This window comes from Strix uralensis, chromosome 4, assembly GCF_047716275.1.
Source record: "Strix uralensis isolate ZFMK-TIS-50842 chromosome 4, bStrUra1, whole genome shotgun sequence".
Classification (NCBI taxonomy): Eukaryota; Metazoa; Chordata; class Aves; order Strigiformes; family Strigidae; genus Strix; species Strix uralensis.
Genome location: NC_133975.1, coordinates 41,761,272 through 41,785,521, shown reverse-complemented (window position 1 = coordinate 41,785,521; position 24,250 = coordinate 41,761,272). Strand labels below are relative to the sequence as shown.

Here is a 24,250-nt window from a genome sequence, read left to right as displayed (position 1 = left end):
TGGTGTTGCAATGTTTCCTTTCATGAATAATTAATCTATATTGATTTATCTCTGAAGTCATCTGGTTTAGTGTCTATTTGCATGTTCCAAGTCCAGCCACAGTCTTCATTGTCATATCTTTTTTTAATCCATAACTTCTTAAGATTTGTTTTTAAGAAGGAATAATTTTCTTTATTATTTCCTAGAAATTCCTATACTAGTTAGTTTATTCAGTTTTGGTTTCACCCTGATGCTTTAAAAATTAACACTAGATAAATAAATAAATAGAGAGAACAGAAGCAAAGAAATATTGTTCCCTTTAAATAATTCTGCTTAATTACCTGCATTAACAGAAGTATGGATCTGCCATATTGGGGTTTGGAGCTGAAGGAGGAATGCTCTTCTAACAGTTTCTCACTGCATTTGTCATAAAGAAGGAAGCACTCTTAGATAAAACATTTTTTACTTGCCGAGATGGTGTCCACTTTGGTGTGGGGAAATTCTGGGAAGTTATTAACATTTGCTCAGTGTTTACTAACAGGTTTACACAGTCTCTTCTGATCTTTAGTATAAACTGGAGTCAAATTTGCTCTCCAGCTAATCTGTGTTTGATATAATTTTCCTTGTTAAATATCAAGTAAGGACAGGTCTCTGAGCAAACTGATTGATTGATAGGGGGTTTTTTGTTTGTTTGGGGGGGGGTTCAGTTTTGGGTTTTTTTTTTTTTTTGCATTTGTAGGGGAGGGTATACGAGTTTAGATATGAAATGAGGTACTTGGCTGTTTTCACTTCCCCCTCATCCCTAGCAGTGGAGCTATGATGATCCCTGGATTGGGTGCCAACCTCTGGGTTGTATGTTCTGTTTGGTTGGTCACTGACTGGTTACTGAGGCTCTGCTGTGGCCTTTTATAGTGGGTGTTTTTCCATTTTGTGAGGTAGAAGTGGCCAGCTGTGAGTCTGACTCATGCCTGTGCATGTATGGCTGCTTGAATTTACTATCTGGTGTGTACTCATTGAAAGTGATTGAAGTGCACAGAATACAGCTGTGCTGTGTTTCTCAGGTGACTTACTAAAGGTTTCCACTTGCTGGCAGTCAGAGGAGAGGATCGTGCCCATCCTGCCAGTGGTGAGGAAGCATTGGCTGTCCTGGGGTTCACTTAAGTTTTCTTTCTGCACTGCAGTGAGCAATTGGACCTCTGTGCTAAAGAGATTTTTCTGAAGGGGAAGAAATGATCTGGGTGACCTGTGTAGGTCAGCGTTTCCTTTTAGGAGGTTATTCCCTATCACTGCTGCTTCTGTTGAGGCGTTTGCAGCCACTGGGGCCCCTTTTGTAGGAGGCAGTAGTAAGGAAACTCACAGAGGAAAACCATTTACCCGTCAGGTGTTGTGATTAACTGAGCAGAGGGGAGCTGATGCCAGGAGTTCATGTGAGCAGAGCTCGCTTTGGCCCTGCCTTCCTGAGAGAGAGGGGGAAGGAGGTGGAAGCACACTCCCCTTCCTTGCTCTCTGCTCCGCAAGGACAGCAGAGCAGAAATGGCAGCATGTCACGTGCAGGTGGGACTGGGCTGCCTCTGCCCAGGCTAGCAGCCATATCTTTGGTAGCAGAGCTCAAGTATTTCCTCCCCTCCATTTTTCCCCAAAGTGGACGGCATCACAGAGCATATGCATCTGCCAAATAGTTCCACATCTATAGCTTCCTGAAGTATTTTTGTCATATTCTCGGAGTTTGTCTTTAATTCTGTTCTGAAGGGGAGTAATAAATAGAAGTTCCCAAAGAAGAATTAAGTACTTCACGTACTTTGAGGAATAGGAGGGACAGCCATGTGACCAATCAGAGCAGAAAAGATGAATTTTAAAAACCTCCAAGTTTAGTTTCCTCCAACCACACTTGCAGATAAGTATTCCAAATCAAAGTTAGGTTTTATTGTTTAATGTTCTAAGCAAGCAAACAAAACAGCATGAAAAACATGGACAAAAGGCATCTTTCAGACCCCTTTATATCAAATATTTTATGTATTGAGTACTTCGAATGCTTGCAATTGCCCTAACTAGGTTAAAGGTTTATAGCTTCCATGTTTCTCCTGGAAACGGCAGAAGAGAGCAGAAGCAATGTAAGATTGGCTGATACTGCTACATGCTTTCAGGTATTAAGCATACTTTCCTGCTCATCCACCAATATTGGTGAGAAATGCAGCAAAAGGTAGCAGATTGTCTGTTGGTTGCATCATTTATTTTCCTTCCTCTGATCTGTTCAAAAAGTGCAGAAGCCATTTTGATTGATAGGGCTGGTCAACATTCTGTTTAATCGTACCAAAGAGTGGTATAATCATCTTTTTTTTGGTTAATGGTATCTTGGCATTGATAATTGAGGAAGACCTTTTAGGCAAAGACCAGATTATTCGTTCATATACATTCAAATCCAGGTAGATCTCACCTCAACCTTCTCTTTGAAACATCAAAATTTTTCAGCATCACCCTAAGCAGTCAGGTTTGGTGAGTGAAGTATGCCAAATGCTTTCCCAGGCAGTGCTAGTTGGAGTGAAATAGTGCTGCAAGAACTGTCTCTCAGTTTAAAAGCCACATAGCCTTAGGGTTTGTCTGTGCTGGAGGGGCAAGAGGGAAGAAATGCCAACAAAGGGAGATTCAATCCCGCTATGTTTAGATTTGACTTTGGAGTCGGACACGTTGCCAAGATGATTTGCCAGCTGCCTTTATTGATTCAGTCGAAACTTTGCTGGTGATTGTAGGCAGTCTCAGCTGCAGTAAAAAGCCTTAACTCTTGCTGCACCCTGTAGAGAGGAATAAGGTTGGATGGCATGTTGAAGTTGTTTGTCGGGTACAACAGAATATTTCCATTTTGCCAGTACTGCTTACTCTTGCCTTACAGATTTTAACCAATCTATTTCAAGGTTGAAGCCAAGCACTTCTGTTGGCATACAGCAAGTCATAGGTTTGCACTCTGCAGGAGGGCCAGGGGAGCCATAAACTGGGTTTAAGTGGGGCAGTACCCATTTTCTACCATATTTCTAGTTGCAGAAAAGTAGAGCAGGCTTATCAGGCCCTGTCCAAAACCTCTGTACAGTTGCTGGAAGAAAACTTTTTCTTAAAACTTGGTGGTTTTACCATTTTTGGATCTTTTTTAATTATTCTGATAGCTGGCAGGCGGCCTTTTACTTTTAAGAGCAGTCATTTATACTGAATTTTACATGTTGTCCCTACCTCCTAGCAGACCTGCAATAAAACTAATGTTACGTTTAGGGAAGAAGGATATTAATTTGATTGCTCCCTGGATATTTTTGGGGTTTTTTTTGTGATCAGGAGTCTGCACAGAGGTAGAGCTGCAGTAAAAACAGAGTGATAAAGTTTCTGGATGATCTTTGATTCAAGATAAGCACACCATGCTGGGGAAATAAAAAATGGACACAGGTTTGCAGATGAATGCTGCTAGGTAACAAGGTGTGTTCTCTCAAAAAAAGAGCATTGCTGCTAGGGAGAACAAGAACTGATTTGTTTTTCCAGAATAATGAGCCACTTGTCCCGAGTATTTTAAAATTAATTTTTAAAAATACAGCTGTACTGGATCTGACCAGAGATGATTTTCCTTGACAGTCTTGTGTCTAGCTCTGGCCAATAACATATGCTTGGGAAAAAACATTTAAGAATGGACTAAGTTTCATTCCTGGCAACCAGTGAGCTGGGACATTTGAGCCAAAAATTGCAACAGGATTGTCATGCTTCATAGACCTTTTTCTGTGCATAGACTTGTCTTTTAAATGCATTTATACTCTTGGAATTAATGACATCCTGAGTCCGTGACTTTTTCCAGGCTGAAGAACATGGTGTTTGTTTAACCTCTCCTCCCAGATACTGTCCTGTACCTCTGTTACTCTGCTGCCCTGTGATATGGGAATATCAGGCATATCTACATCAAGCTACTATATAAATGTTTCATGTTCCTTCCTTATTATTCCTACCATGCTGTTTGCGCTTTCATTAACTCTGAGATAAAATGCTCAAAGAGCTATCCATGTTTGACTCCAACATTTTTTTTGTGTGTGTGTGTTTAGGGTCTGTCACTGAGTATACACACCTAGGCTAACTGAAGAGACCTACTGCAAGTTCAGTCCTCCAATTCAATAGGTTTAAAATAGAGATCTAAGTAAAGTGATTATCACTCTTAGAAGTCCAATTGCATGTTCTGTGGTTAATTGTTATGTCAAATCAGTGAAAAATGTTCTTTCTTACGTTCTCATGGAAGACATTAGTTCTGCTGCATGACTATCTAAGCAGAAAGTGTTGTATAATAATCTCAGTATGTTTAAAAAAAATATTAATACAAATCCCAGTGTTAAATGTTGTCATTGTGTGTTGGCTGCCTCCTGACAAGGCAGAGACAATCTGCATTTTGCTTTTTAGGTTGTTATGCTAAATGGATCCTTGCAGGACATAGCCTTATGCATTTTATTCCCAGTGGCTGTTGTTAGTAGCTGGTTTGTTGGGGAACAAGGTATTAATTTGGAGTTGGAAGCTTTTTCATTGTCAGGATAATGGATGTACTCTTGGTAAAACCACATATTCCCAATCACCTTCTCCTTGTGCACTTGGAAATGGCTTCTGGCAGCATATGCTCTGTCATCTTTCCAATGGCTGAGATTAGACTGGCTGGCTGTAGTTTTCTGGATCCTCCTCCTTGAGGATGGGCATTTGTCTTTGCCAGTGCTCAAGAACCAGGACCTTGTAAAAATGGTGGAGCATGACCTCATGATGACATCACAAGCTCCCTCAGCACCCTCTGGTGCAGCCCATCCAGTCCCATGGACTTGTGTTGTGTTTATCCCATTTGCTGTGATACGTCCAGTGTTGTGGTTCCTGACCCACCACCCTTCCTCTATGGTGGATATTCCTTCACTTCTGCAGATTTTGCCCCTAGACGCAGGGACTTGGGAGCAAACCTGGCACGTAAAGACTGAGGGAAATCAGGTGTTGAGTGTCTCAGTCTTTTCTGTGTCCTCTGACACTAAGTTGCATCTCATTCAGCAGGAAACCCATGGTTTTTTTTAGTCTTTCTTTTGCCTACAGGCCCTTCTTGTTGCCCTTCCCAACTCATGGATTTCAACTCCACTGGAACTTTGCCTTTAGTTCTCTCTGCATGTGCTCAGGCAGTATTTTTCTGTACTCCTAGGTAGCCAGTCCATGTATCTACTTTCCCTACTCTTCCTTTTTGCATTGGAGCTCCCTCAGGAGCCGGTGCAGCCAGCTGGGCTTTCTGCCATGCCGTTTGACTTACTGCATGTGGGAATGGGCTGTTCCTGTGTTTTGGGGAGGTTGTCTTCAAAGAAGCCTTTCTGGGCACTTCTTGGCAAAGTTGTAGCACCTGAAATCATGAATTTCTCATGGCAGATGTTAGAAAACATTTAAATAATGGTTTCTATATGAAAGAGTCAAAAAGGGAGAGAAAACTGCATGATGGACAACACCATGGATGACTACGAGTGTGGAGCTCTGAGAAGAGGCTGTCTGGTGTATGGCTCATTTCAAGAGCTGCACCTGGTTATACAAGACCAAAGCAGTATGAGTTGTTCCAAAGAATCTGTATTCAGTGATTCTAAAAAATACATATCTACAATGTATTAGTTGCAGTAGTCTCTTCTTTGTAGTTTCTTTTATCTCAAAAACACTAAGCAGCAATGCAAGTTTTCCCTTATGAAGTTCACTTTCACAGTAGAACACTCCAATCCATGTCTGCCATTTCCATTCGCATACTTTGCTGTGTTTGGGTCATGCTTATTGCACTTTGGTTTGAAATTTAAGTCAAGAAACATTCTCTTAAAGTGTATGCTAAGTGATGCTCTGTGAAACTCCCTATCTGTCCTATTAACCAACTTACATCATGGTAGAGCCCTTAAGCTAGGGATGTTCATACCGTTGATCAGATTTTATGACAGGGTAATTAACTGTGTTGGCTGTAAGAAAGGATCAGTGCTCAACATTCTTTGCTCAGGCTTGATATGTTGCTGTTATCCAACTCATGGAAGACTTGCTCACAAATTATTCTTACTGACCCAGAGGGTTTTATTCTTATGACTCTATTTAAGCTAGATTTTTTTGGACAGCTTCTTTTGACAAATGTTGCAAGAATTTTATCCTGAATAGTGTGACTGGGAGAGGAAGCTTCATGACTGTGAATGTTTAAGGCATGAGACAAATTACTCTTACTGGATTTTTTTTTTCAATATGACAATAGATAACTGCTGTCTGCTCACCAGTGTGAGCCAGAATTTCAGCTGCATCACCCACATGCATCTGTCAGTCTGATCATGGAAAAATAATATTTTTAAGTGTTTTTTTCTTCCGTGGATTATGCAGTTTGACTTTTCCTTTTTAATGATGTTATTGTTGTTTCAGGGCATGCCCCCTAGGCCATACAAATTTGTACTTGAATAATTGGATCTGTTGCCATGGGTCACCTTTTTACTTCAAACAGCACAATTGACAATAAGCTTTTGTTGAAAAACCTGAAAAAGTAACCCTTACTGGAGTACAATGCTCCTTGTGTACAGAAATATATTTTTGAACAACTGTTTTTGCAGCTCACAACATTTTATAAGACAAATCAAAAGGGAATAAGAATTGGCTTGTTTTTAAAAATTGTACATGTACTTTTGAAAGGTGTTTGGTTTATTTTTTTATTATTTTTAGTGCAATCAGAGGAGAGAATTCTTCCCAAAAATAAAGACTTCTGACTTTATTTAAGAATACACATGTGCAGAGCTGTTAATAAAGATATTTTTACCTATCATAGTTTGATGGTGACAGCTTGGACCCTTTGGTTCGTACAGGTGCTATTAAAAATATCAAACTGTGTAGAAAATTTTTGGTGCTGGACTTGAGTTGAAAAAATACCAGAATCTTTAGTTGTAAACAATTACTCTGGGTATGAAATAAGGCAGATGAATCTTGGCTGCTCATTAGAAATGGATGGTGTTTTTACTCTGGGCAAGTAACATGAATTTCATATGTTCTCTTACAGTAAGTAAGCTGTCCAGTCAATCTTGTCATATCTAAGGAGATAGAATAGAAAAGCTCTGAAGTGGAGCCTGCTTTCTTCAGGAATGTGATTAGTTCCTTAATTATAGCACTGTGCAAATTACGTATTTGACACTGTTACACAAAAAAAGATTTTAGTAATTATTGTTGGTATCTTGTGTCATTGGAAATGGAGCATTAGGGACTTTGGTTTCATTTGACATGGTACCTTGGGAAAATCTTTTATTCAAGTGCCACATAGTACACTGCAACTGTTCTGAAACCAAGAAAACTAATTTTATAGTATGTGTATAAATCTTTGTGCACCTCAGTGAGAGCTGGGGTTGAGAATCAGGTGAATTATAGTGGTCACACTAAATCAGGAGTACTGGCTTTCCACTGCAAGTTATCAGCTGCCTTACTGCTGGCAAGACTCCTGGAGGAAAAGATGTGTTTAAAATGTAATTATCCATGTATTGTCAGAGCATCACCTTGTGATCAGGAAAGATTTGAATTCCAGGCATTGGCCTTAAAGCAAAACCAAACATTTTCTGTTAATGTTTCAGGTGCCAGTAGTGAAAACTACAGTGAAGATGGATCCTGTGTATTTTTAGTGTTGGCTGCTAGCATTTCAAATTTTAAGTTTCAACAGAGAAATAGTTCATCCAAAGAGTACAGAGAAGCTGACAGAGGCACTGGGTGTGTTATCTGTAGTTGGATTTCCTTAGCTGACTGTGTGCATCTGAAATGAGAGGACCAAGCCCTGAGCAGGACCTCTTACTCAACAAAAATATGTAGTGCGGTGCCTGGAGTATATCTAAATTCTGCCTTAAACCTTGGCTTTGGGGGAGGGGGCAGAGAAATCTGAGAGGTTTCCTGCAGCTGATAGTGTAACCCTCCAGGTGCCATCTCACATCATAGAAGTTTTGGGGCAAATGGAGGAAGCATTCAGGCAAATGAGTTGTAAACTGAATGTGAAACTAAACACTTAAATTCTTATGCTCTGTCTTGTTCCTGTTAACCAGAACTTACTGTGGTAGAGCATTCAAATAAACTTGCATGATATAAGTGGGATTGGCCGCACCCTCAGCAAGTTTGCTGATGACACTAAGCTGTGTGGTGAGGTTGACACACTGGAAGGAAGGGATGCCATCCAGAGGGACCTGGACAGGCTTGAGAGGTGGGCCTGTGAGAACCTCATGAAGTTCAACAAAGCCAAGTACAAGGTCCTGCACATGGGTCAGGGCAATCCCAAGCACAAATACAGGCTGAGTGAGGAGTGGATTGAGAGCAGCCCTGCGGAGAAGGATTTGGAGGTATTAGTGGATGGAAAACTGGCTATGAGCCAGCAATGTGCGCTCGCAATCCAGAAAGTCAACCACATCCTGGGCTGCATCGAGAGCAGTGTGGCCAGCAGGTTGATAAAAGTGATTCTCCCCCTCTACTCCGCTCTCATAAGACCCCACCTGCAGTACTGTGTCCAGCTCTGGGGCCCAAGAAGGACATGGACCTGCTCGAGTGGGTCCAGAGGAGGCCATGAAGATGATCAGGGGGCTGGAGCACCTTCTTTAGAAGGACAGGCTGAGAGAGTTGGGGTGCTTCAGCCTGGAGAAGGGAAGGCTCCTGGGAAACCTCATAGTGGCCTTTCAATACCTAAAAGGGGCCTATAGGAAAGATGGGAAGGGACTTTTTATCAGGGAGTGTAGTGATAGGACAAGGGGTAACGGTTTTAAACTGAAAGAGGGTGGGTTCAGATTTGACATAAGGAAGAAATCCTTTTCTGTGAGGGTGGTGAGACACTGGAACAGGTTGCCCAGAGAAGTTGTGGATGCCCTGTCCCTGGAAGTGTTCAAGGCCAGGTTGGACAGGGCTTTGAGCAACCTGGTCTAGTGGGTGTCTCTGCCCATGGCAGGGGGGTTGGAACTAGATGATGGTTAAGGTCCCTTCCAACCCAAACCATTCTGTGATTCTGTAAGTTATAATTCAGTCCAGCTGAGCATAGGCAGGAACTTCTAGGTTGAGTGATGAGCAGGCATGGTGGAAATAAAAGTGTTTCTGTGGGACTGATACCATTGCCCCAAGCTTCTTTCTAGCCTTGTTTATTAAATTAGGTAAAACCTGTCAGTGTTTGATCAATCCATAGTTATGTACAGCCAGGGCTCTTGAGCGGTACATAAGTAAATGCATCAAGCTGTAACTTCCTGAAGTAGTGCCCGCATCAGTGGAGAAATCATGAGAATTGCCATATACAGTGAGTTGTAGTTTCTTACCAGTGTTTTCTGAGGACACAGCACTAGCTGCTTCAAAGGGGAGAGGGGCGAGCATCGCAATACGCTGCTCCCGTGCAACTGACCTGCGGCAGTGTCACCCGCAGCTGGGGCCAAGTGATCTGCTTGCCCCATCTCCTCCCCACAGTGGTGCACAGTGTGTCACTGTGCTGCAGAAGGGTTGGAGACATGTGAGGAGATACTGCATCACTTTAAACCAAAACAGGGAAGAAGAGAGCTTTGGCTCCATCTTTCTGTGAGGTGACTTCCCTTTCCCCATGGAAGAGAATTTATTTTAGCCTTTTAGCTGCCCCAGCTCTCCTGCTTTATGGCACGTATTGTTTCAACTTTTTCAGTGTTGGGCAAGTGATACTATGGGCAGGAATTTTGTGATTAAAAAAAATGCAAAGGTTATTCCTTTAATTTTCTTATTAGCCCTAATGTTGGATCTCTGTACAACCTTGCCCTGAAGTTGGATGGTGGCACTTTCAGAGGTACAGGAGATGTAGCTTGTGCTTCCAGGGGCATTAATCACAAAACTTAGTCACATAGCCTTGCAGGCTGCTTCAGGAATGAAAATAGACAAAGCTAATGTAAAAATAGGAAATACTGTTTCAGCATAGCTTTAATCTGTTAGGTAGTGTGTAGTAGAGGTTTTGCTGCTGTCTGCTGAAGGGGGAGGGGGGAATGACTCGGCTGATCAAACTGTCCGTCTTGGCTTGTCTGTTTGCTTCTCTTCCAGAACCACTGTTTTGTCGGTTGACTACTATCAACTTATACTGATGTTGATGATACATAAAAATACCCTATAAGGCTTCATAGGTAACAAACCCAGTATTAACATTAGATTTACTTGGTTGTATCTTAACAGAGAAGTGCCTGGTTCTGTACTCTGTTTCTGTCTACTCTAGACTTAGGCAACGATCCCTCTGATTTGCAGACATCAAGCAGTCAGTCTCAACTAGAACATTTGTGGTGACAACTCTACAGTTGAGCAAACTGTTGAAGGTGTTTTGTGAAAGAAACTCTCACCTGTCTTCCTAGGGGGTAGATGCAGTTTACTGCAGTAGTCATAATAAATTGATGACTTAAAATAACAATCAGCCCTGAATTCAGTATTAAAGTATGTAAACAGCATGCTGTCTGCTGAATGACTGTCTCCTTATAAGATCACAACAGGGCTTACCAGAAGAGGAAGCTGCAAATGAAAAGAGAGTTTCTAACTTATTTTTGGGCTCTGCTGGTGCTAGACCCTCTCAAAGAGTGAGAAAAATGCATGAACTATAAAGCAATTATCACTATGAATCTCATACCACTTTAAACGAAATAAAACTTAAAATACAATTTAAAATTGTGAACAGTTTTGTATTAATGGAGAAGAGAGATTCCATTTTTTAATGTCAATTACAATTTCAGGATAAATGCTAAATTGAGACCTTCAGCTTTGTACTGATTCAGGGCTCTCAACTTGGAACAGCTGACTCCAGGGAGCTGGCTGCTGGAGCAGTTACAGGAATGTGATGGCAGCTGCTTGCTATCTCAGAGAAATCTGTGCTGCCACATTTTGGTCTGAGCACACAAGTACAGTGCTTTAAAATCAAGAGAGAGGACTGATGTGCCTTTGGTAAGTGCAGGTGCTAGTTAGATAGTTGACCTGAGGAAGATAGTATCAGCATAGAGAGTAGCTGGCAGCCATGATACCTCTTTCTTCTCTCTCAAGCTTAGGTGCTGGTGTGCTAGGAAAGTTAGGAACTCAGGATGGCAGGAGAAGCACTTCTGTCGACTCAAGATCTCAAACTGCCCTCTGAGTATCTATCTGATTGGAGCTCACCCTTAAATTACTGTTGAGGTGCTCTCCTTGTTCAGTTCTTGCATTTTTGCTTGATGGCTGGATTACTGTTCCAGGAGAAGCAGCCTCTACCCTGGGCTTTTATTAGCCTGAGGAAATTTGAGCCTACATCTGCAACTGAGGTGGTTGCTAACAGGGAGGCTGTAGGGTCATCCAGTCCTTGGAGCGTGTACCCATGATCACGTTTGTGGGGCCAGGGGACATCAGTAAGAGCAAGCCAATGAATAGAGTACAAAGCTGCAAAAGCAGAAATGTCCTCAAACCAAGGAGCATCCACCTAGGTGTGGAGGGGGTCCCTTGTAAAAGGGCTCCTCTCCTGCTGTGGCTGGTGCACAACTTTGTGATCAAGGGTCAGGGACATTTGTGTGGCGTGGTTTCCAACAGTGCTGTTCCCTCCCAGGGGCGGAGAGGGAGTAGGACTAATTCACATCTTAAGTATGCAGGCTAATAGTCAGAAGAAACCTTACTCACCCTGTTTCTCCATAGAGAAAATAGAGCACTACTCTATCTTTCAAAAGGCTTTTTCTTGCTCCAGTGATGAGTCAGTCCATGTTTTTGCTCCACAATACCAGTGTTGATTTGGGGAAGTTTTTATTCATGGACTGATCTGAAGATGTTTGCTTCCTTTGACCCATGAGTTCCCTGAGGAAAGGAAGCAAGCAGAGCTGCTCTTCCGTGCAGCACTGCCCATGGAAGGTGTTGCCAGCCCTTCACAGATCTGTGCACGCCTGCTCCTTCTTGCCCCATACAATAGCTGTTTACAGGGCTCAGGAAGAGTGATGTGAAGTGTCTAGAGGCAAGACTAGCATAAGGATGCTACACTCTCATTTCTGCATATCTGTTGCAATGTGCCATCATCTCAGCTATACCAATAAGAATTCAAAATAAATTTTAAGTGAGTTTGTTTACTAATTTTGTTCACAGCATATCACCACAGCTGGCCTGCAGGCTACACCTGAAAGGTCACTGTGCTATCATATGTGGGCAAGACAGCATCCAGGGGATGAAGCTAGAAGTTGAAATGTATTTAAATCCTCTTTGTCACAGACTTTGAATCTGCCCATGCCAGTTTTCAATAGCTTGCAGCTTTTGCCTGGATGCCTGTATCTACTTGACCCTATCTTTTAAAACTGAAGCATGAGTCTGGAAATTCAGGCTTTTTATTTTCCTTTTCTGGTGTCTGAAATTTACAGGGGAATTAATACTGTAAAATTCAGCTTCAAACACAAGGAAAATACGTTTACGTTTTTTTGGTATTCGGTTTGCCAACCACTGGATGTCAGTGCTGCTCCACTGAAGAAAAGCTCTTCCCCACTTCCTTCCCTGTGGATGTGAAGGAAACGAGAGGGAAGGGCTCTGATTTTTGTTGCTCAAATACTTGAGCAACATTCGCATTTCTTGAAAAAAATTGCCACAGAGATTAAAATATTTAGTAATTACACGTATTGAAAACAACTACCGTGTTTCAAACTCTTAATTCTCAGTGCAAGATGAGAGACAAGATTGTGCATAAGAGTTACTTCAGTCTGTTGGAGCTTATGAGCTTGAGTCAGTCTGTGGACTGTGCAATAAATGAAATAAAGCCTTTGGAAAAAAATAAAAGTGTGATCGTACTAGAGGTATAAATGTAGTGCTTTTATGACTTGCAAATGCCACATTTAGCAACACGTTATTTTTCAAGTTTAAAAAGTAAGATGTGCTGACAGAGTGGAGAAGATTAAGTTGCATATGTAGCAAAAAGCCTGTCTAGACCTCTGGTTTTATGTTTTAAAAATGCATTAAATACAGATCAAAAAAATGGTTATAAATAGCTCACAGATGTGTTGTTCAATTCAAGTTTATGTAATAGGTTTGGCTTTTTTAAATTACGTGAAGTTACTTGCTGTCTTTCATTCTTATGCTCTTCACCATTTTGTTCCTAAACAGGACTTTACACTGCAGGAAGTGGCATAAATAAGCAACCAAAAGACTTGGGTTTTTTTGCAGTTTGCTTTGTTTCTGTTGTTGAAGGCAGTCTGAAATGTCATAGCTGTCTTTAATTGGGAAGCAAAAAAGTTTTTTGTAGCTAAACTGCTGAAGGTGCAGGTCAGCAGCACAGTGCAACATGCGTCAGATACTGCCTTCTCCTTTGAGGCAAAAGGTGCTATTAATTTACACTACCTTTTACATCGAGCTCTTGAATGGCATACAACTGGCATTCTGATTTTTAATGTATAAACACCCTGTTTTCCTCCATTTTAACATAACTGCATCACCAAAATTAATCCAGGTGATGAATATACGTGTAAAGCAACATAGTTCTGTTATTAATCTGTTACTAAACACACAATGGAAAAATCTTTGTTTTACACAGCCGACTTAATGCACCTAGGTAGCATATCTATTTTTATCTTAAAGTCAGTCTAGAACTTGTGTATTAGTATCTTATAAATATGATTAGCTGTGGCTACTTCAGGCATGAAAACAATTGAGCTGGAGGATTTTAGTCAGTAAACCACACTTACAGAGATCGTGCTGTTTCAGAGGTTGCTTACAGCATGCCTGACTAAGAGAAGAAATGCCTTATTAGATCAGACTTAGTTATAGATAGACTGTTTTGATTCTGTAATTTTCTTTTCCCATAGGACCAAAATTAATAGTATGTTTCTACCAATTTCTTTTTTTTCTGGTGGGGAGAAATATAATATTGATACTGTTCCCTGCTAATAAGTGAAATACATCCTTCTTCACCAAACAAATGCTTTTTGAATACCTATAGATCTGTTATGTGAGTTCTTTGCACGTGAAGTTAAATTTAGTTTCAGAAACTCTGGTAATTTCTGATGAAAAGATATTTTCAACCACAGGTATGTTTCTGTGCATTTAAGCTTTTTATTGTATTTAAAGATAACTGTGGAAGTTTGTGCATCCATAAGTTTAAAAGTTTCTATTTGTCAAGAATAATTTCTTAATACATGATAGTTGTCTTTGAAAACCCAGATTCTCTCTAGTAGAGACTTCACTTGCTAAAAGATGAAGAAAGGAAGTCTTTTGCCCACTGAAATCAAAAGTGCTATGTCTCTGGGTTTGGTGATACAAATTGTATTATTATAGTTGGAAAAGGGGCTAGTGATCAGGTAGGGAAACTTTCAGGTAAGGAAATACCTGGACTGGCTGTAATTAGGGAGACTGTGAACAGTCTGATTTAGGGACGCAGTTGGGGAAATGCACGTTACAATTTCACAGAATCATCAAGGTTGGAAAAGACCTTGAAGATCATCTAGTCCAACCATTAACCTAACACTGACAGTTCCCAACTACACCATATCCCTCAGCGCTATGTCAACCCGAAATGAAATCATTTGATTTCAAATGAAATCATTGTTGATAAATGTGATTAATAAATATTGAAAAATGCTGACTGAATTACTCATATTGCTTGTTTCTAAATCATCTGTAATCCCTCAGGAAAAAAAAACCTGTGTCCAGGTCCACAGTGAAATTGAAATGCAACATGTTTTAAATGGATACAGAAGTGCTTTTCATGGTACACCAAGCTGGAACCCACTGATACAGATGTTTAACTTGAAAAATTCAGTGGGAATGAACATAGGCAATAGTTACATTTCCTGTGTCACTCTTTCTGACACTGGTTAGTCTTGCACATTTGGTTGATGCAATTGTGATCTGTTGTGTTGGCTACTAGGAAGATGTATATTGTAGCCAGATACATTCTTGATTGAACTTGTTACTTGAATGTGCATTCAATGCATTTGTAGAGTTAGAAACTGTTTATTTTGATGAAAATTTGTGTTCTTCATTACTGTGATAGCATTTATTGTCAAATTCTGTATAGGCATTACATTTTCAAATGATCTATAAATTCTTGGCCTTTTTCTAAAATTTGTCAGCCCTTGAGTGTTCAATTTCTCCCTTTATTCCTTTGAGTTTTCTGCACTATTTTTGTTTGGATTCTCACCTCTCTTTTGTTTTGGCTTTTTTTTCCCCCTCTTCTCCTATCTTTCAAGGAGGGAGCCTATTGAGATTGGGCCAGGTTTGAAACTTGTCCTTGACAGTCTATTTTTTAAAATTTTTATTTGTATTTTTTCAAAAAAATCTGTACAATTGCACAAATTTGGCCAAAGCTGTTACCTTCTTACATCTGATGAAACATGTGACTGCATTTTGACTAGGGGAATGGAGGACTGTATGGGTTTGGTAAGATTGGGGTTTTTTTAGCTACGTTTGTTATACCTGAAATTTTAACCGTAAATAATAAATAGTAAAGGTCACGTTTTGTCTGCCATGGGATTACATTTTTCCCACAAGCAACTATGCTTTTCTGACAGTTTTTGCAAATAGAGATAGTTTTATGCAGAGCAGCTGACATAAGCATTTCATGTGCTGCTGCTGTAGTTCTAGCAAGTTTACGTACTATGTTTAAATTTATTTTATTGTGAAAGGGCAGAAATTAATGAGCTTTGCCTTGCCACAACAATGTGTGTAACTTTGCTAATTGTGCAGATTCTGCGTGTGGCCTGTATAAAGCCAACGGAAACACTTTATAGACAGTCCTTCTACTGGGTAAATCTGATTTAAAGAAGCTTAGAAAAAAACCAGTGCTGTTTCATTGTGTGTTATGCAGCAGGTGAGCCAAATGCACAGACCACCCTAAATTGTGATATCTGATGTTTTGAAGAGGATCGCCATCTTGGTAGCCACAATTTGGGGCTTTTCGTCCACTGTTCTCTACTGGGCTCACAAGCAGCAAGGTGGTGGTGGTGGTGGTAGGGATGTCTTTCAGCCCAGTCCGTGCAGTGCCATCCATCTACACAGAAGGAAGCGTGTAGCTGTTCAGGCAGGAGTCATCATTCACAACCTGCATCCTACTTCTTTCAGGAAGAAAAAAGGCTCGCTGGCTGGAAGCAAGCTGCTCTTTGGGCCTTGTACCTCTGTGATGCACTTAAGCTATATTACCTTTTATATCCTGTTTCTCTTTAATCTGAAGATTTTATATGCACAAAAATGGTGTTAAGCAGTTCAGTAAATCAGAATGTGAAAATTAATAAAATCAAATCTTTTCACAGATGCAAATACTGGCATTATGATGATAACCTGCTCACCTCCAGCGTTGTCATTGTCTTCCATAATGAAGGATGGTCCACACTCATGAGGACAGTCCACAGTGTCATTAAGAGAACACCAAGGAAATACTTGGCAGAAATTGTGCTGATTGATGATTTTAGCAACAAAGGTATATTTGGAATATTAATACTCTTCTTGTAGAAAAGGAAACTTTTTTTTTTCCCTTTAAATAGTCATCTTTTGATTTATTACCTGCCATGGACTGAGTTGACTCTGCAAGAAAAGTAAGTTGCTTCTTCACCAGTCCTTTCAGTTTTCAGTGAAGGGAAAGCTCTTTTCCAATTAACTGCTTTCATAAAGGTGACAATCCTTTATGTGTATTCAGCTGTTTGAAATACAGCTGGGATAGCTAGTACCTCTCTTAGCTCTTGTGAAAACAAGTCATTTTAAGAGTGTTGAAGGAGATTGCATTAAGCCTGTTAGGAATAATTTCTTTCTTTATTCCATATAGGAATCCAGATTCCTTTCTTTTTTTTTCTTTTTTTCCCCACTGTAATAAAAATATATCTAAGGCTAGTGAATGATTCATTTTCAATGTCTTTTTAATTTCTAACAACCTTTTTTAACATCACATTAAGGCATTTATTGTTTCTTATTGGGGGGGGGGGGGCTTTTAAGAATTTTTGTATTTTAATTTCTGTCTTTCTTTGAGTCCTGCATATCAGCATTTTCAGAAGTCCAGAGATTTTCTTCATCCTTTGTAACATAGATTCTAGTCTTGGTTTATAGTCAGGATGTATGTACTTAGATAGGATACTTACAAACATATACTGACTTTTTTCCTTTAATGGTGGTATCTTCAGTGTTAGAGCAAATCAAGGCTGAATACAGAGAAGAACTGAAAGTGGTATGCTAGAGATAGAAGATGATTGATACAGAGGAAATCTGTCTGGTTTTAAACTTTAAACAAATTTCAAAGTAATGCACCAAAGCTGCACATTCTGCAAGGTTCTATTGCAGCATAGTTCTTGAATAGAAGTTGACGGGAAAAAAAAGAGTAGAGGCATAAATAAAAACATAACTTTGAGTGTGCAGGGTGACAGTGTCTTCTACGCAGTGATGATGATGGCTTTTAGGAGCACAGGCAAGTTTGAACTGGACAGCAGCATAGGATATCTTCCCTTTACCCTCGTCTTTGTTTTTATACTAGCTGAATTGGGTAGTGGCATGGAAGGCAGATGACTCTGTTCTGAAACTCCCTGTTTATCAAGTGATCTGGGCTTCTCCCATTTCCAGCCTCACAGGAGGAGTTGTTTTCTGTGGGTATACCCACTATAAATTTTAAAACTGAACTCATCACATAGTTGGGGATGCCTTTCTTGAGTATAAAGCACTATTAAAAATAGTTACTGTATGTTAATTCTTACATGATACCTGTAAGTAGGTAGGTATCATTTTCTGTTTGTTTTTACAGGAGAGGAAAAGGTACCTGTATTGTAAACTTGACTACATCTGGCTTAGTCTAATAAAGATACTGAATGCTACATTGTAGTCTCCTGTATCCTTTTACATCTTTTGAGAATTTGGCTTAGATATACACACACGCTATAAAACAAAAATATATTCTCTTCTAAGGGGTATAACTTTAATAATTCACTCAGCAGACATGTGCCGTGTTTTTCCTTTTCAGCTGGGATCACAGCTTTCCTTCAGAGCTATTCAAGGACTGAGTTAGATGTATAAAATAACTATGACACTGATAGTCTCTAGAAAAATTTACCAGATTTTTTACTAATGATTGGACTCAGTACTTGGGTTTCAGGTGAGTTGTAGCTCAAGATGCAATTTTCTCATGTGTGAGCGACTGGAAAACAAGCACGGACTGGAATAGCTCTGAACACCTTGCTGCAGCTGTACTGTTTCACTATAATAATTCCTTAACCGCTTTAGGCTATCACTTGGTAAACATAATTAACTTAATTTCAATAATTCAAATTGCATTCTAGATGAAAAGTGGCCAAGAGTAGGATCTTGCTCCGCTTCTTTCTCCCCAGAGAGAAGCATGAACTAGTATGGGCTGCAAAGCATGCCAAGCTGCCTGAAGAGATCTCCAGTTGTTAGGAGAGCTGCAAAACACAAACAGTCTTAATCGCAGCAGAGCTGTTGGTGGCTTTTTGCTTTTTCAGCCACAAGAAAAGAGTGCTGACAGCACAGATACAGGATTTTCTCCTTCCGCACCTGCTTTCAGACTGCACACTTCACATCTGCCTTTCCACCAATTAGACCAGTGTTGAGGGACACAGATGCTGCACTGGGTAGATGTTTGCTTACACTCGGTGTGGCGTCCTTATTTCTTAGCTGCCGCCTTCTCCAGCGGTACAAAATTAAAATGGAGCATAGCGGTTGCAAACACTTCTAAAGGCTGGCTCGTAAAGAGCCCTGCCTGTCCTTCTTTATGAGAAATCCTCTTTGATCAGGAGGGAGTTACAGCTGCATAGAAGATTATATATGTTGTGCCTTACAGGGAAGAACAGTTGCAATGCTTGGAAGATGTTCTTTTCTTTCTAATTCTTTGTATAAAGTCAGTTGGGAACAGTCTTTCTGCTGAATGACACTCTCCCTTGCTTCCTTAATCTCTTCTGCAAGCAGCAGGGTTTGACTGTGGAGAACTGTGCGGAGAGATGTGCAGAATTCTGCTCAGGCATTTTTTCCTTTGTCAAAGCACAAAGGGAACGGTAACAAGAAGATGACACCAAGCTAATTGAATGGTAGTAGTTCTCATATTTTCAACTGAGACCTCTGTATTAGTGCATGTTGGAGTCCAAGAAGTGTTGCAGCAGCTTCTACCACAGTGTCAGTGTGGCCATGCTGCTGTACATGGGGCTTTTTCCCCCCAGTTTTTCTTCCGTTTCTCGACAGAAGTTTATTTTGCCGTGAGTGCTAGCTGTGTGGAAGATACAGCTGTTCTGGAAGGGCAGTGAGAATTAATAACACCAGATTTTCTGAAGCTCCCTACAAGTACAGTTGTGTACATAGGTCTTCAACGTCTACTTGTTACATATTTAGGTATCAGCTTTATTTCGTTCTGAAGCATAGAGGTCAATATCTCAGCTGGTGCAGCTCACTTCTGTAGCCATACACCTGTAAAGAGTGACTGCGAAGTAAATACCAGTGTTCCTAGTAGCGTTTAAAGGATTTGTCTACCTTTTCCATTTACTTAATTTTTCTTTATTGTTATCTATATTTCCCACTGACGCAGCATCCCATAAGGTAACCAAAGGGAAAGTAATAAGCGTAGACAGGTAACAGTATTTATATTAACTTGTTTAACGTTGCTTGCAGTGGGGACACTGAAGCATTAATCAGTGCTTGTGTTAGAGCTGAGAGCTCAACCTTAGTAGGATTACAGTGTAGGGGACTCAGAGGCAGCTGCTTTAGGAAGGACTTCTGATGCCATTTTTCTGGTTCTCAAACTGACATTCATGAGTTGAGGGGAAAAAAACCTGTTTTCCTCTTTCCCCCCTTGTAATCTGCAATGCCTAAGATCTTTTGGAGGAAGAATGTGTTTTTAAAAAGCATTGATTCATGCTTTAATCATGCACTGAGACATGAGGGAAGAACCCAAACAAGGGAAGATCAGATTGGCAGTTGTAATATTTTGAAAAGTAAAATAAACATTTTTAAACAAAACCAGAATGCTGTAAGGCTGTTAATATTTATCATAAATACACATTCTAGGTGAACAAAATTTAACACTGGTCAGACAGTATTTCTAACTGTAGAAGTATCAGGATTTTATTCACTACTGTCATGCAGGCTTTGTAGTATGGGAAGGAGGGAAAATTCAGTTTTCCTGTGGGAAATAGCACTTGCTGCTAACCCTGGCGTGGTTTGAGGTAATGGACTGCAAAGTCCTGAGACTTGTACTGTAGAAAAGCTTTACACAATCAATATGACAGGTTTTTACAGCTCCCTGTGAGCCTTACATAGTTGAACATTTCATAACTAAAACATTTGGCTTCATAGGCAGGAGAGCTGGAAATAACTTCAGGTTTTAAGTCTTTGAAACAATCCTGACAATCCTTCTGTAACATGTACTTGGAATTTGAAGAATAAATAATGATGTGGTATAAAGATTTTTCTTAGTACCACTTCAGTATGACCTCATAACTCTGTTGATTTTATCCTATAAAAATGTATATCACAGTTATCATATCATATATTCTATATAGATTACATGGCATGTTATTCTGTACAGCATATGTGATAAAATTGTTCTTTCTCTAGTTTGATATTTATGTATCCTTGACGTTTTCCTAACACACGAGGATTTACAAAAGAAATTGTAAATGTGTGTGGGAAAGGAGAAGAGGATACGTAAAACTTGTAGTTGAGAAAACTTACTCCTTTATAAAGGTGAAGAGGATTAATAATAAGGGTATTAAAATATAGTAGTTTCAGAAGATTTTCTTTGGTAGAATTGCTGAATTTTCAAGTTTGGAAACTTCACTTCCAAAACCCACCATTTCCATTTCAATTATTAATATGTAGCTTTTGTTTAAACTACAGTGGTTTTAATACTGGTGGCAAGAATATAAAACATACTGAAACATAAGTTGCAGCAAGCTCCGACTTCAATCCTTTTCATTCAGGGTGCGGAAGATGTTCCTGCTGAAGCAACCTGATGGCTTGTTGCTCCCGAAAGGGACGTCCTTCACCTCTGCATGTCCCCTCTCCTGTTAGATCAGCACAGGCATGGCATCTAGCAGCCCTTTGGAGCTGGTGCAAACCAGTGCATAGATGCCTCAGCTATAGCTTAGGTGGCTTATTTTGGTTCCCAACTGAGAGAAGCTGAAGCTGTAGGCAATTCTTTTGAACCTTTCAGTACCAAAATAGATTTTAAATGAACACCAGTAGTTAAATCTGCATACCCTCAAAGGGCAAACGCCTGACTGCCAGCCCTTCTGCCTTTGTGAGTTTACTCAGCAGAATCATCTGTGTAAAAGTATTATGCAACACTAGGATCCTTTTCTCAAATTGTGTGGTAGGAATGTGGTTTCCAGATTAGTTTGGCAAAGACCAATGTGCAAATACAAATCTGTAACCATTTAAGCATAGCCCACCGTGATTCTTATGCGGTTACTCATCCCTTTACTGACAAAGTCCCTTTGGCTAAAGGTTTACTGTCTCATCAGTATGAGCCACTGCTTATTTGCTGCAATTCTGGCCCTCCAATATTATTAATTTCATTAGAAGATTAGCATAAGACCACCCCAGCCCCAAGGGGGAACAGGCCTAGATGAAGGGGGGCAATAATTTGAGTATGGTGAGTTTCTCTTTCAGGTTTCCAGATTTAATAGACTGACAGAAAATCTTGTGAGGCAGAAAGTGAGTGAAGAGAAACGTTTCACTGAAAAGTGGTACCTTCAACTGTACATGTGACATTATCTGATGAGGAAAGACCATGTGTTGAAGTGTAGAAGCTCCTCTGCCTGGTTGGAATACAGGCAAAAACCTGAAAGCCACTATGTGATACGTGGAAGTGCCTGGGAATTGTCCAGCCTTCTGGTGTGGCCAACCACTTCAGCTGCTTTTTCTTCAGGTGTGCCAGAGACAGACCTTTGCCATGAAGTCAGAGAGCTGCAAGTCTTGATCTCTTCAGGTTTAGTGTTTGTGAGTGGTAGTGCAGGCAGTTGAATTTAAGATTCTCTGAAATGTTTGTAGATATTTTTAAGTAGAGTTGGATTTGGGTTGTATTAATAAGAGCATAAAATTTTTTATTGCTAAACATCACCAAAATATTTTTTTTTTCTTTGTTATTCGATAGCACACTTAAAAGAGAGGCTGGATGAGTATATTAAGCAGTGGAACGGCCTTGTGAAGGTATTCCGAAATGAGAGGAGAGAAGGTTTAATCCAGGCTAGGAGCATTGGTGCTCAGAAGGCTAAACTCGGACAGGTAGGAGCCAGTTCACACACAAGTCTTTTTTTTTTTTTTTCTTTTACTTTTTTTGGGGTCAGAGGTGGTGGTGGTTCTATGTTCAAATAAATGTATAGAAACGTAGTATTACTGTAAATCAGAAATTACCGTAAATCAGTATTACTGATACTGCTTTTAAGAGAGATTAACTTCACTCATTTAAGCTTCATTTTTTTGTTTATAATATGAAAGTATTTCAGTGTAAATAAGATTAATTAAATCTTCATGATCTCATATGCAGAAATATAAATTACCTTTTTTTTTTTTTTTGAAGGTTTTGGTTTACCTTGATGCCCATTGTGAGGTGGGAATTAATTGGTATGCGCCACTTATAGCTCCTATATCTAAGGACAGGTAATGTTCTCCCCTTATTTCCAGTGTCTGGCCTCTTAAGAAGAAAAGTCACAGTAACAATCTTCACTTTTCAAACTATAGTCAATATGTGTTATATCAGTATATATCAAACTACGTAAATATTTGCTGTATGATGATTTTATTATCTCCCAGCATAAAAGCTATGTAAGGAGGGAGGAAAATAGTCAGATGAATAAATCTCCAGATAATTTATTTTAATAGGCATACTGAATATTTTGCTTAGTATAGATTAAATATAAGACAACTCTTGTCTTCTGCAACAACTGTTACAACTGAGGGACTGTTACAAAAATGTGTTCAGGCTGAATAAGGAGCCTGATTAAACAAAATAACTAAATAAGAACCTGATTTTTGGTAGAGGAAAAGTAGCAGTAAATGCTTTGATTTAATGGGGACTTAAAGCCCCTGTGATCTGAAGAGTTTTATAACTTTCTCATCTTTGGTCTTGCAATATGGTCTTACTTGTTTCCTCTGAAGCACTTCGGAGTGTTGTCTCTAGCGAACCGAGGCAGGGCTTGAGCCTGTCTCTGCTGCAAGCCCAGGCGCTTGACAGGAGTTGGTGGTGGAAACGCCTGTCCTGTGTGCGTGGGATCTGCAAGAGATGACAGAGGAGGGAGATCCCCAGTGGCTTCATTTCTTCTAGCTGTTGAAATGTTGTTGTTGCTATGTGCTACCACACTCTTCGCTTGTATGGTCAGGGGGTATGTGTGTTTAGAAAACCGTGTGCTTGTTTAAACTCTTTAATCCCATAAAATAACTGCTTAATCCTAAAAAGTATTTGTTAACCTGTCATACTACCAGAACTTCCTTGAAGAGGTGTTTTTTGTGTGTTTTAAAGGCTGTAACTCAGCTTCAAGACTATATTTGGCCCAAGATACTAAAGAGAAGATGGAAACACTTGCGTGCTTCCATCGAGTGTGCGTTACTCTTTTACACAAGAAAGGCTGGTGAGAACAGGCAGCTTTAGAGGCATCCTCCAGCACCGCCCGCAGAAGCAGGAGGACCAACAATGCCAAGGTGCGCGGTGCCGGAGGGGCAGCGCTCGGCTGCCTCCTTCCAAGCCCTGGTGCCCTGGATGCAGCATGCTGCCACTTCTGCCTCAAAAAGAGCACAGCGTTAGTGTTTCTTCCCTGCCCCCCCCTTATTTTTCTGTCATAGGATTTGACTTAAAAAGATGGAAATGCTCCAAGTTTGGTCACCGGGAAACTCATTTGGAAAATTTGGGGAGAATAACAACATAATGTCTTTTCCTTGGTGAACATTGTATGTGATAGAGCACAGTGGGGAGCATATTGCAAATCAAGCAGGAAAAATTCTATTGAAGGCTGCTTCTAGGAGAGTGCCAGTAACATTTTTTTTATCCTAAGAGGTTGGATTTACAGAGCAGTTGAATAGGACAGAATAGTGAAAATCCATGTTTACACTAGAAAAAGCTAAGAGCTTATCATACTTGTTGACAGCTAAGATCTGATATGAATAGAAATCACGGGAAATAATACTGTGAGAACTCTAGCCCTCTAAAGGCTCTTCTGTTGCCTCTAGCAGTGCTTTATTGGAAGACCAATGTCAAGAAGTACACATAAAGAAAAGAGTACCAGTAAACAAATTGATATATTAGCATTTCACACCTAACGTTTCTGCTTTCAGAACCTCTTAAAACATAAAGGACTCTTTCTTCTTCTAATGAGGCTTCATTTTTTAATAATATGTT

The 24,250-nt window shown here is 40.0% G+C and overlaps 1 protein-coding gene across 2 annotated transcripts in view; it reads left to right on the top strand.

The window, feature by feature from the left end:
• The window catches only part of GALNT7 (polypeptide N-acetylgalactosaminyltransferase 7), a 75,110-nt gene that overhangs the window by 34,046 nt on the left and 16,814 nt on the right, over window positions 1-24,250 (top strand). For both annotated transcript variants that reach the window (XM_074866462.1, XM_074866463.1), the window contains exons 3-5: window positions 16,188-16,354; window positions 22,013-22,143; window positions 22,439-22,518. In XM_074866462.1, the coding sequence (XP_074722563.1) occupies window positions 16,188-16,354; window positions 22,013-22,143; window positions 22,439-22,518 (378 nt within the window). The remainder of the gene's footprint in view (window positions 1-16,187; window positions 16,355-22,012; window positions 22,144-22,438; window positions 22,519-24,250) is intronic.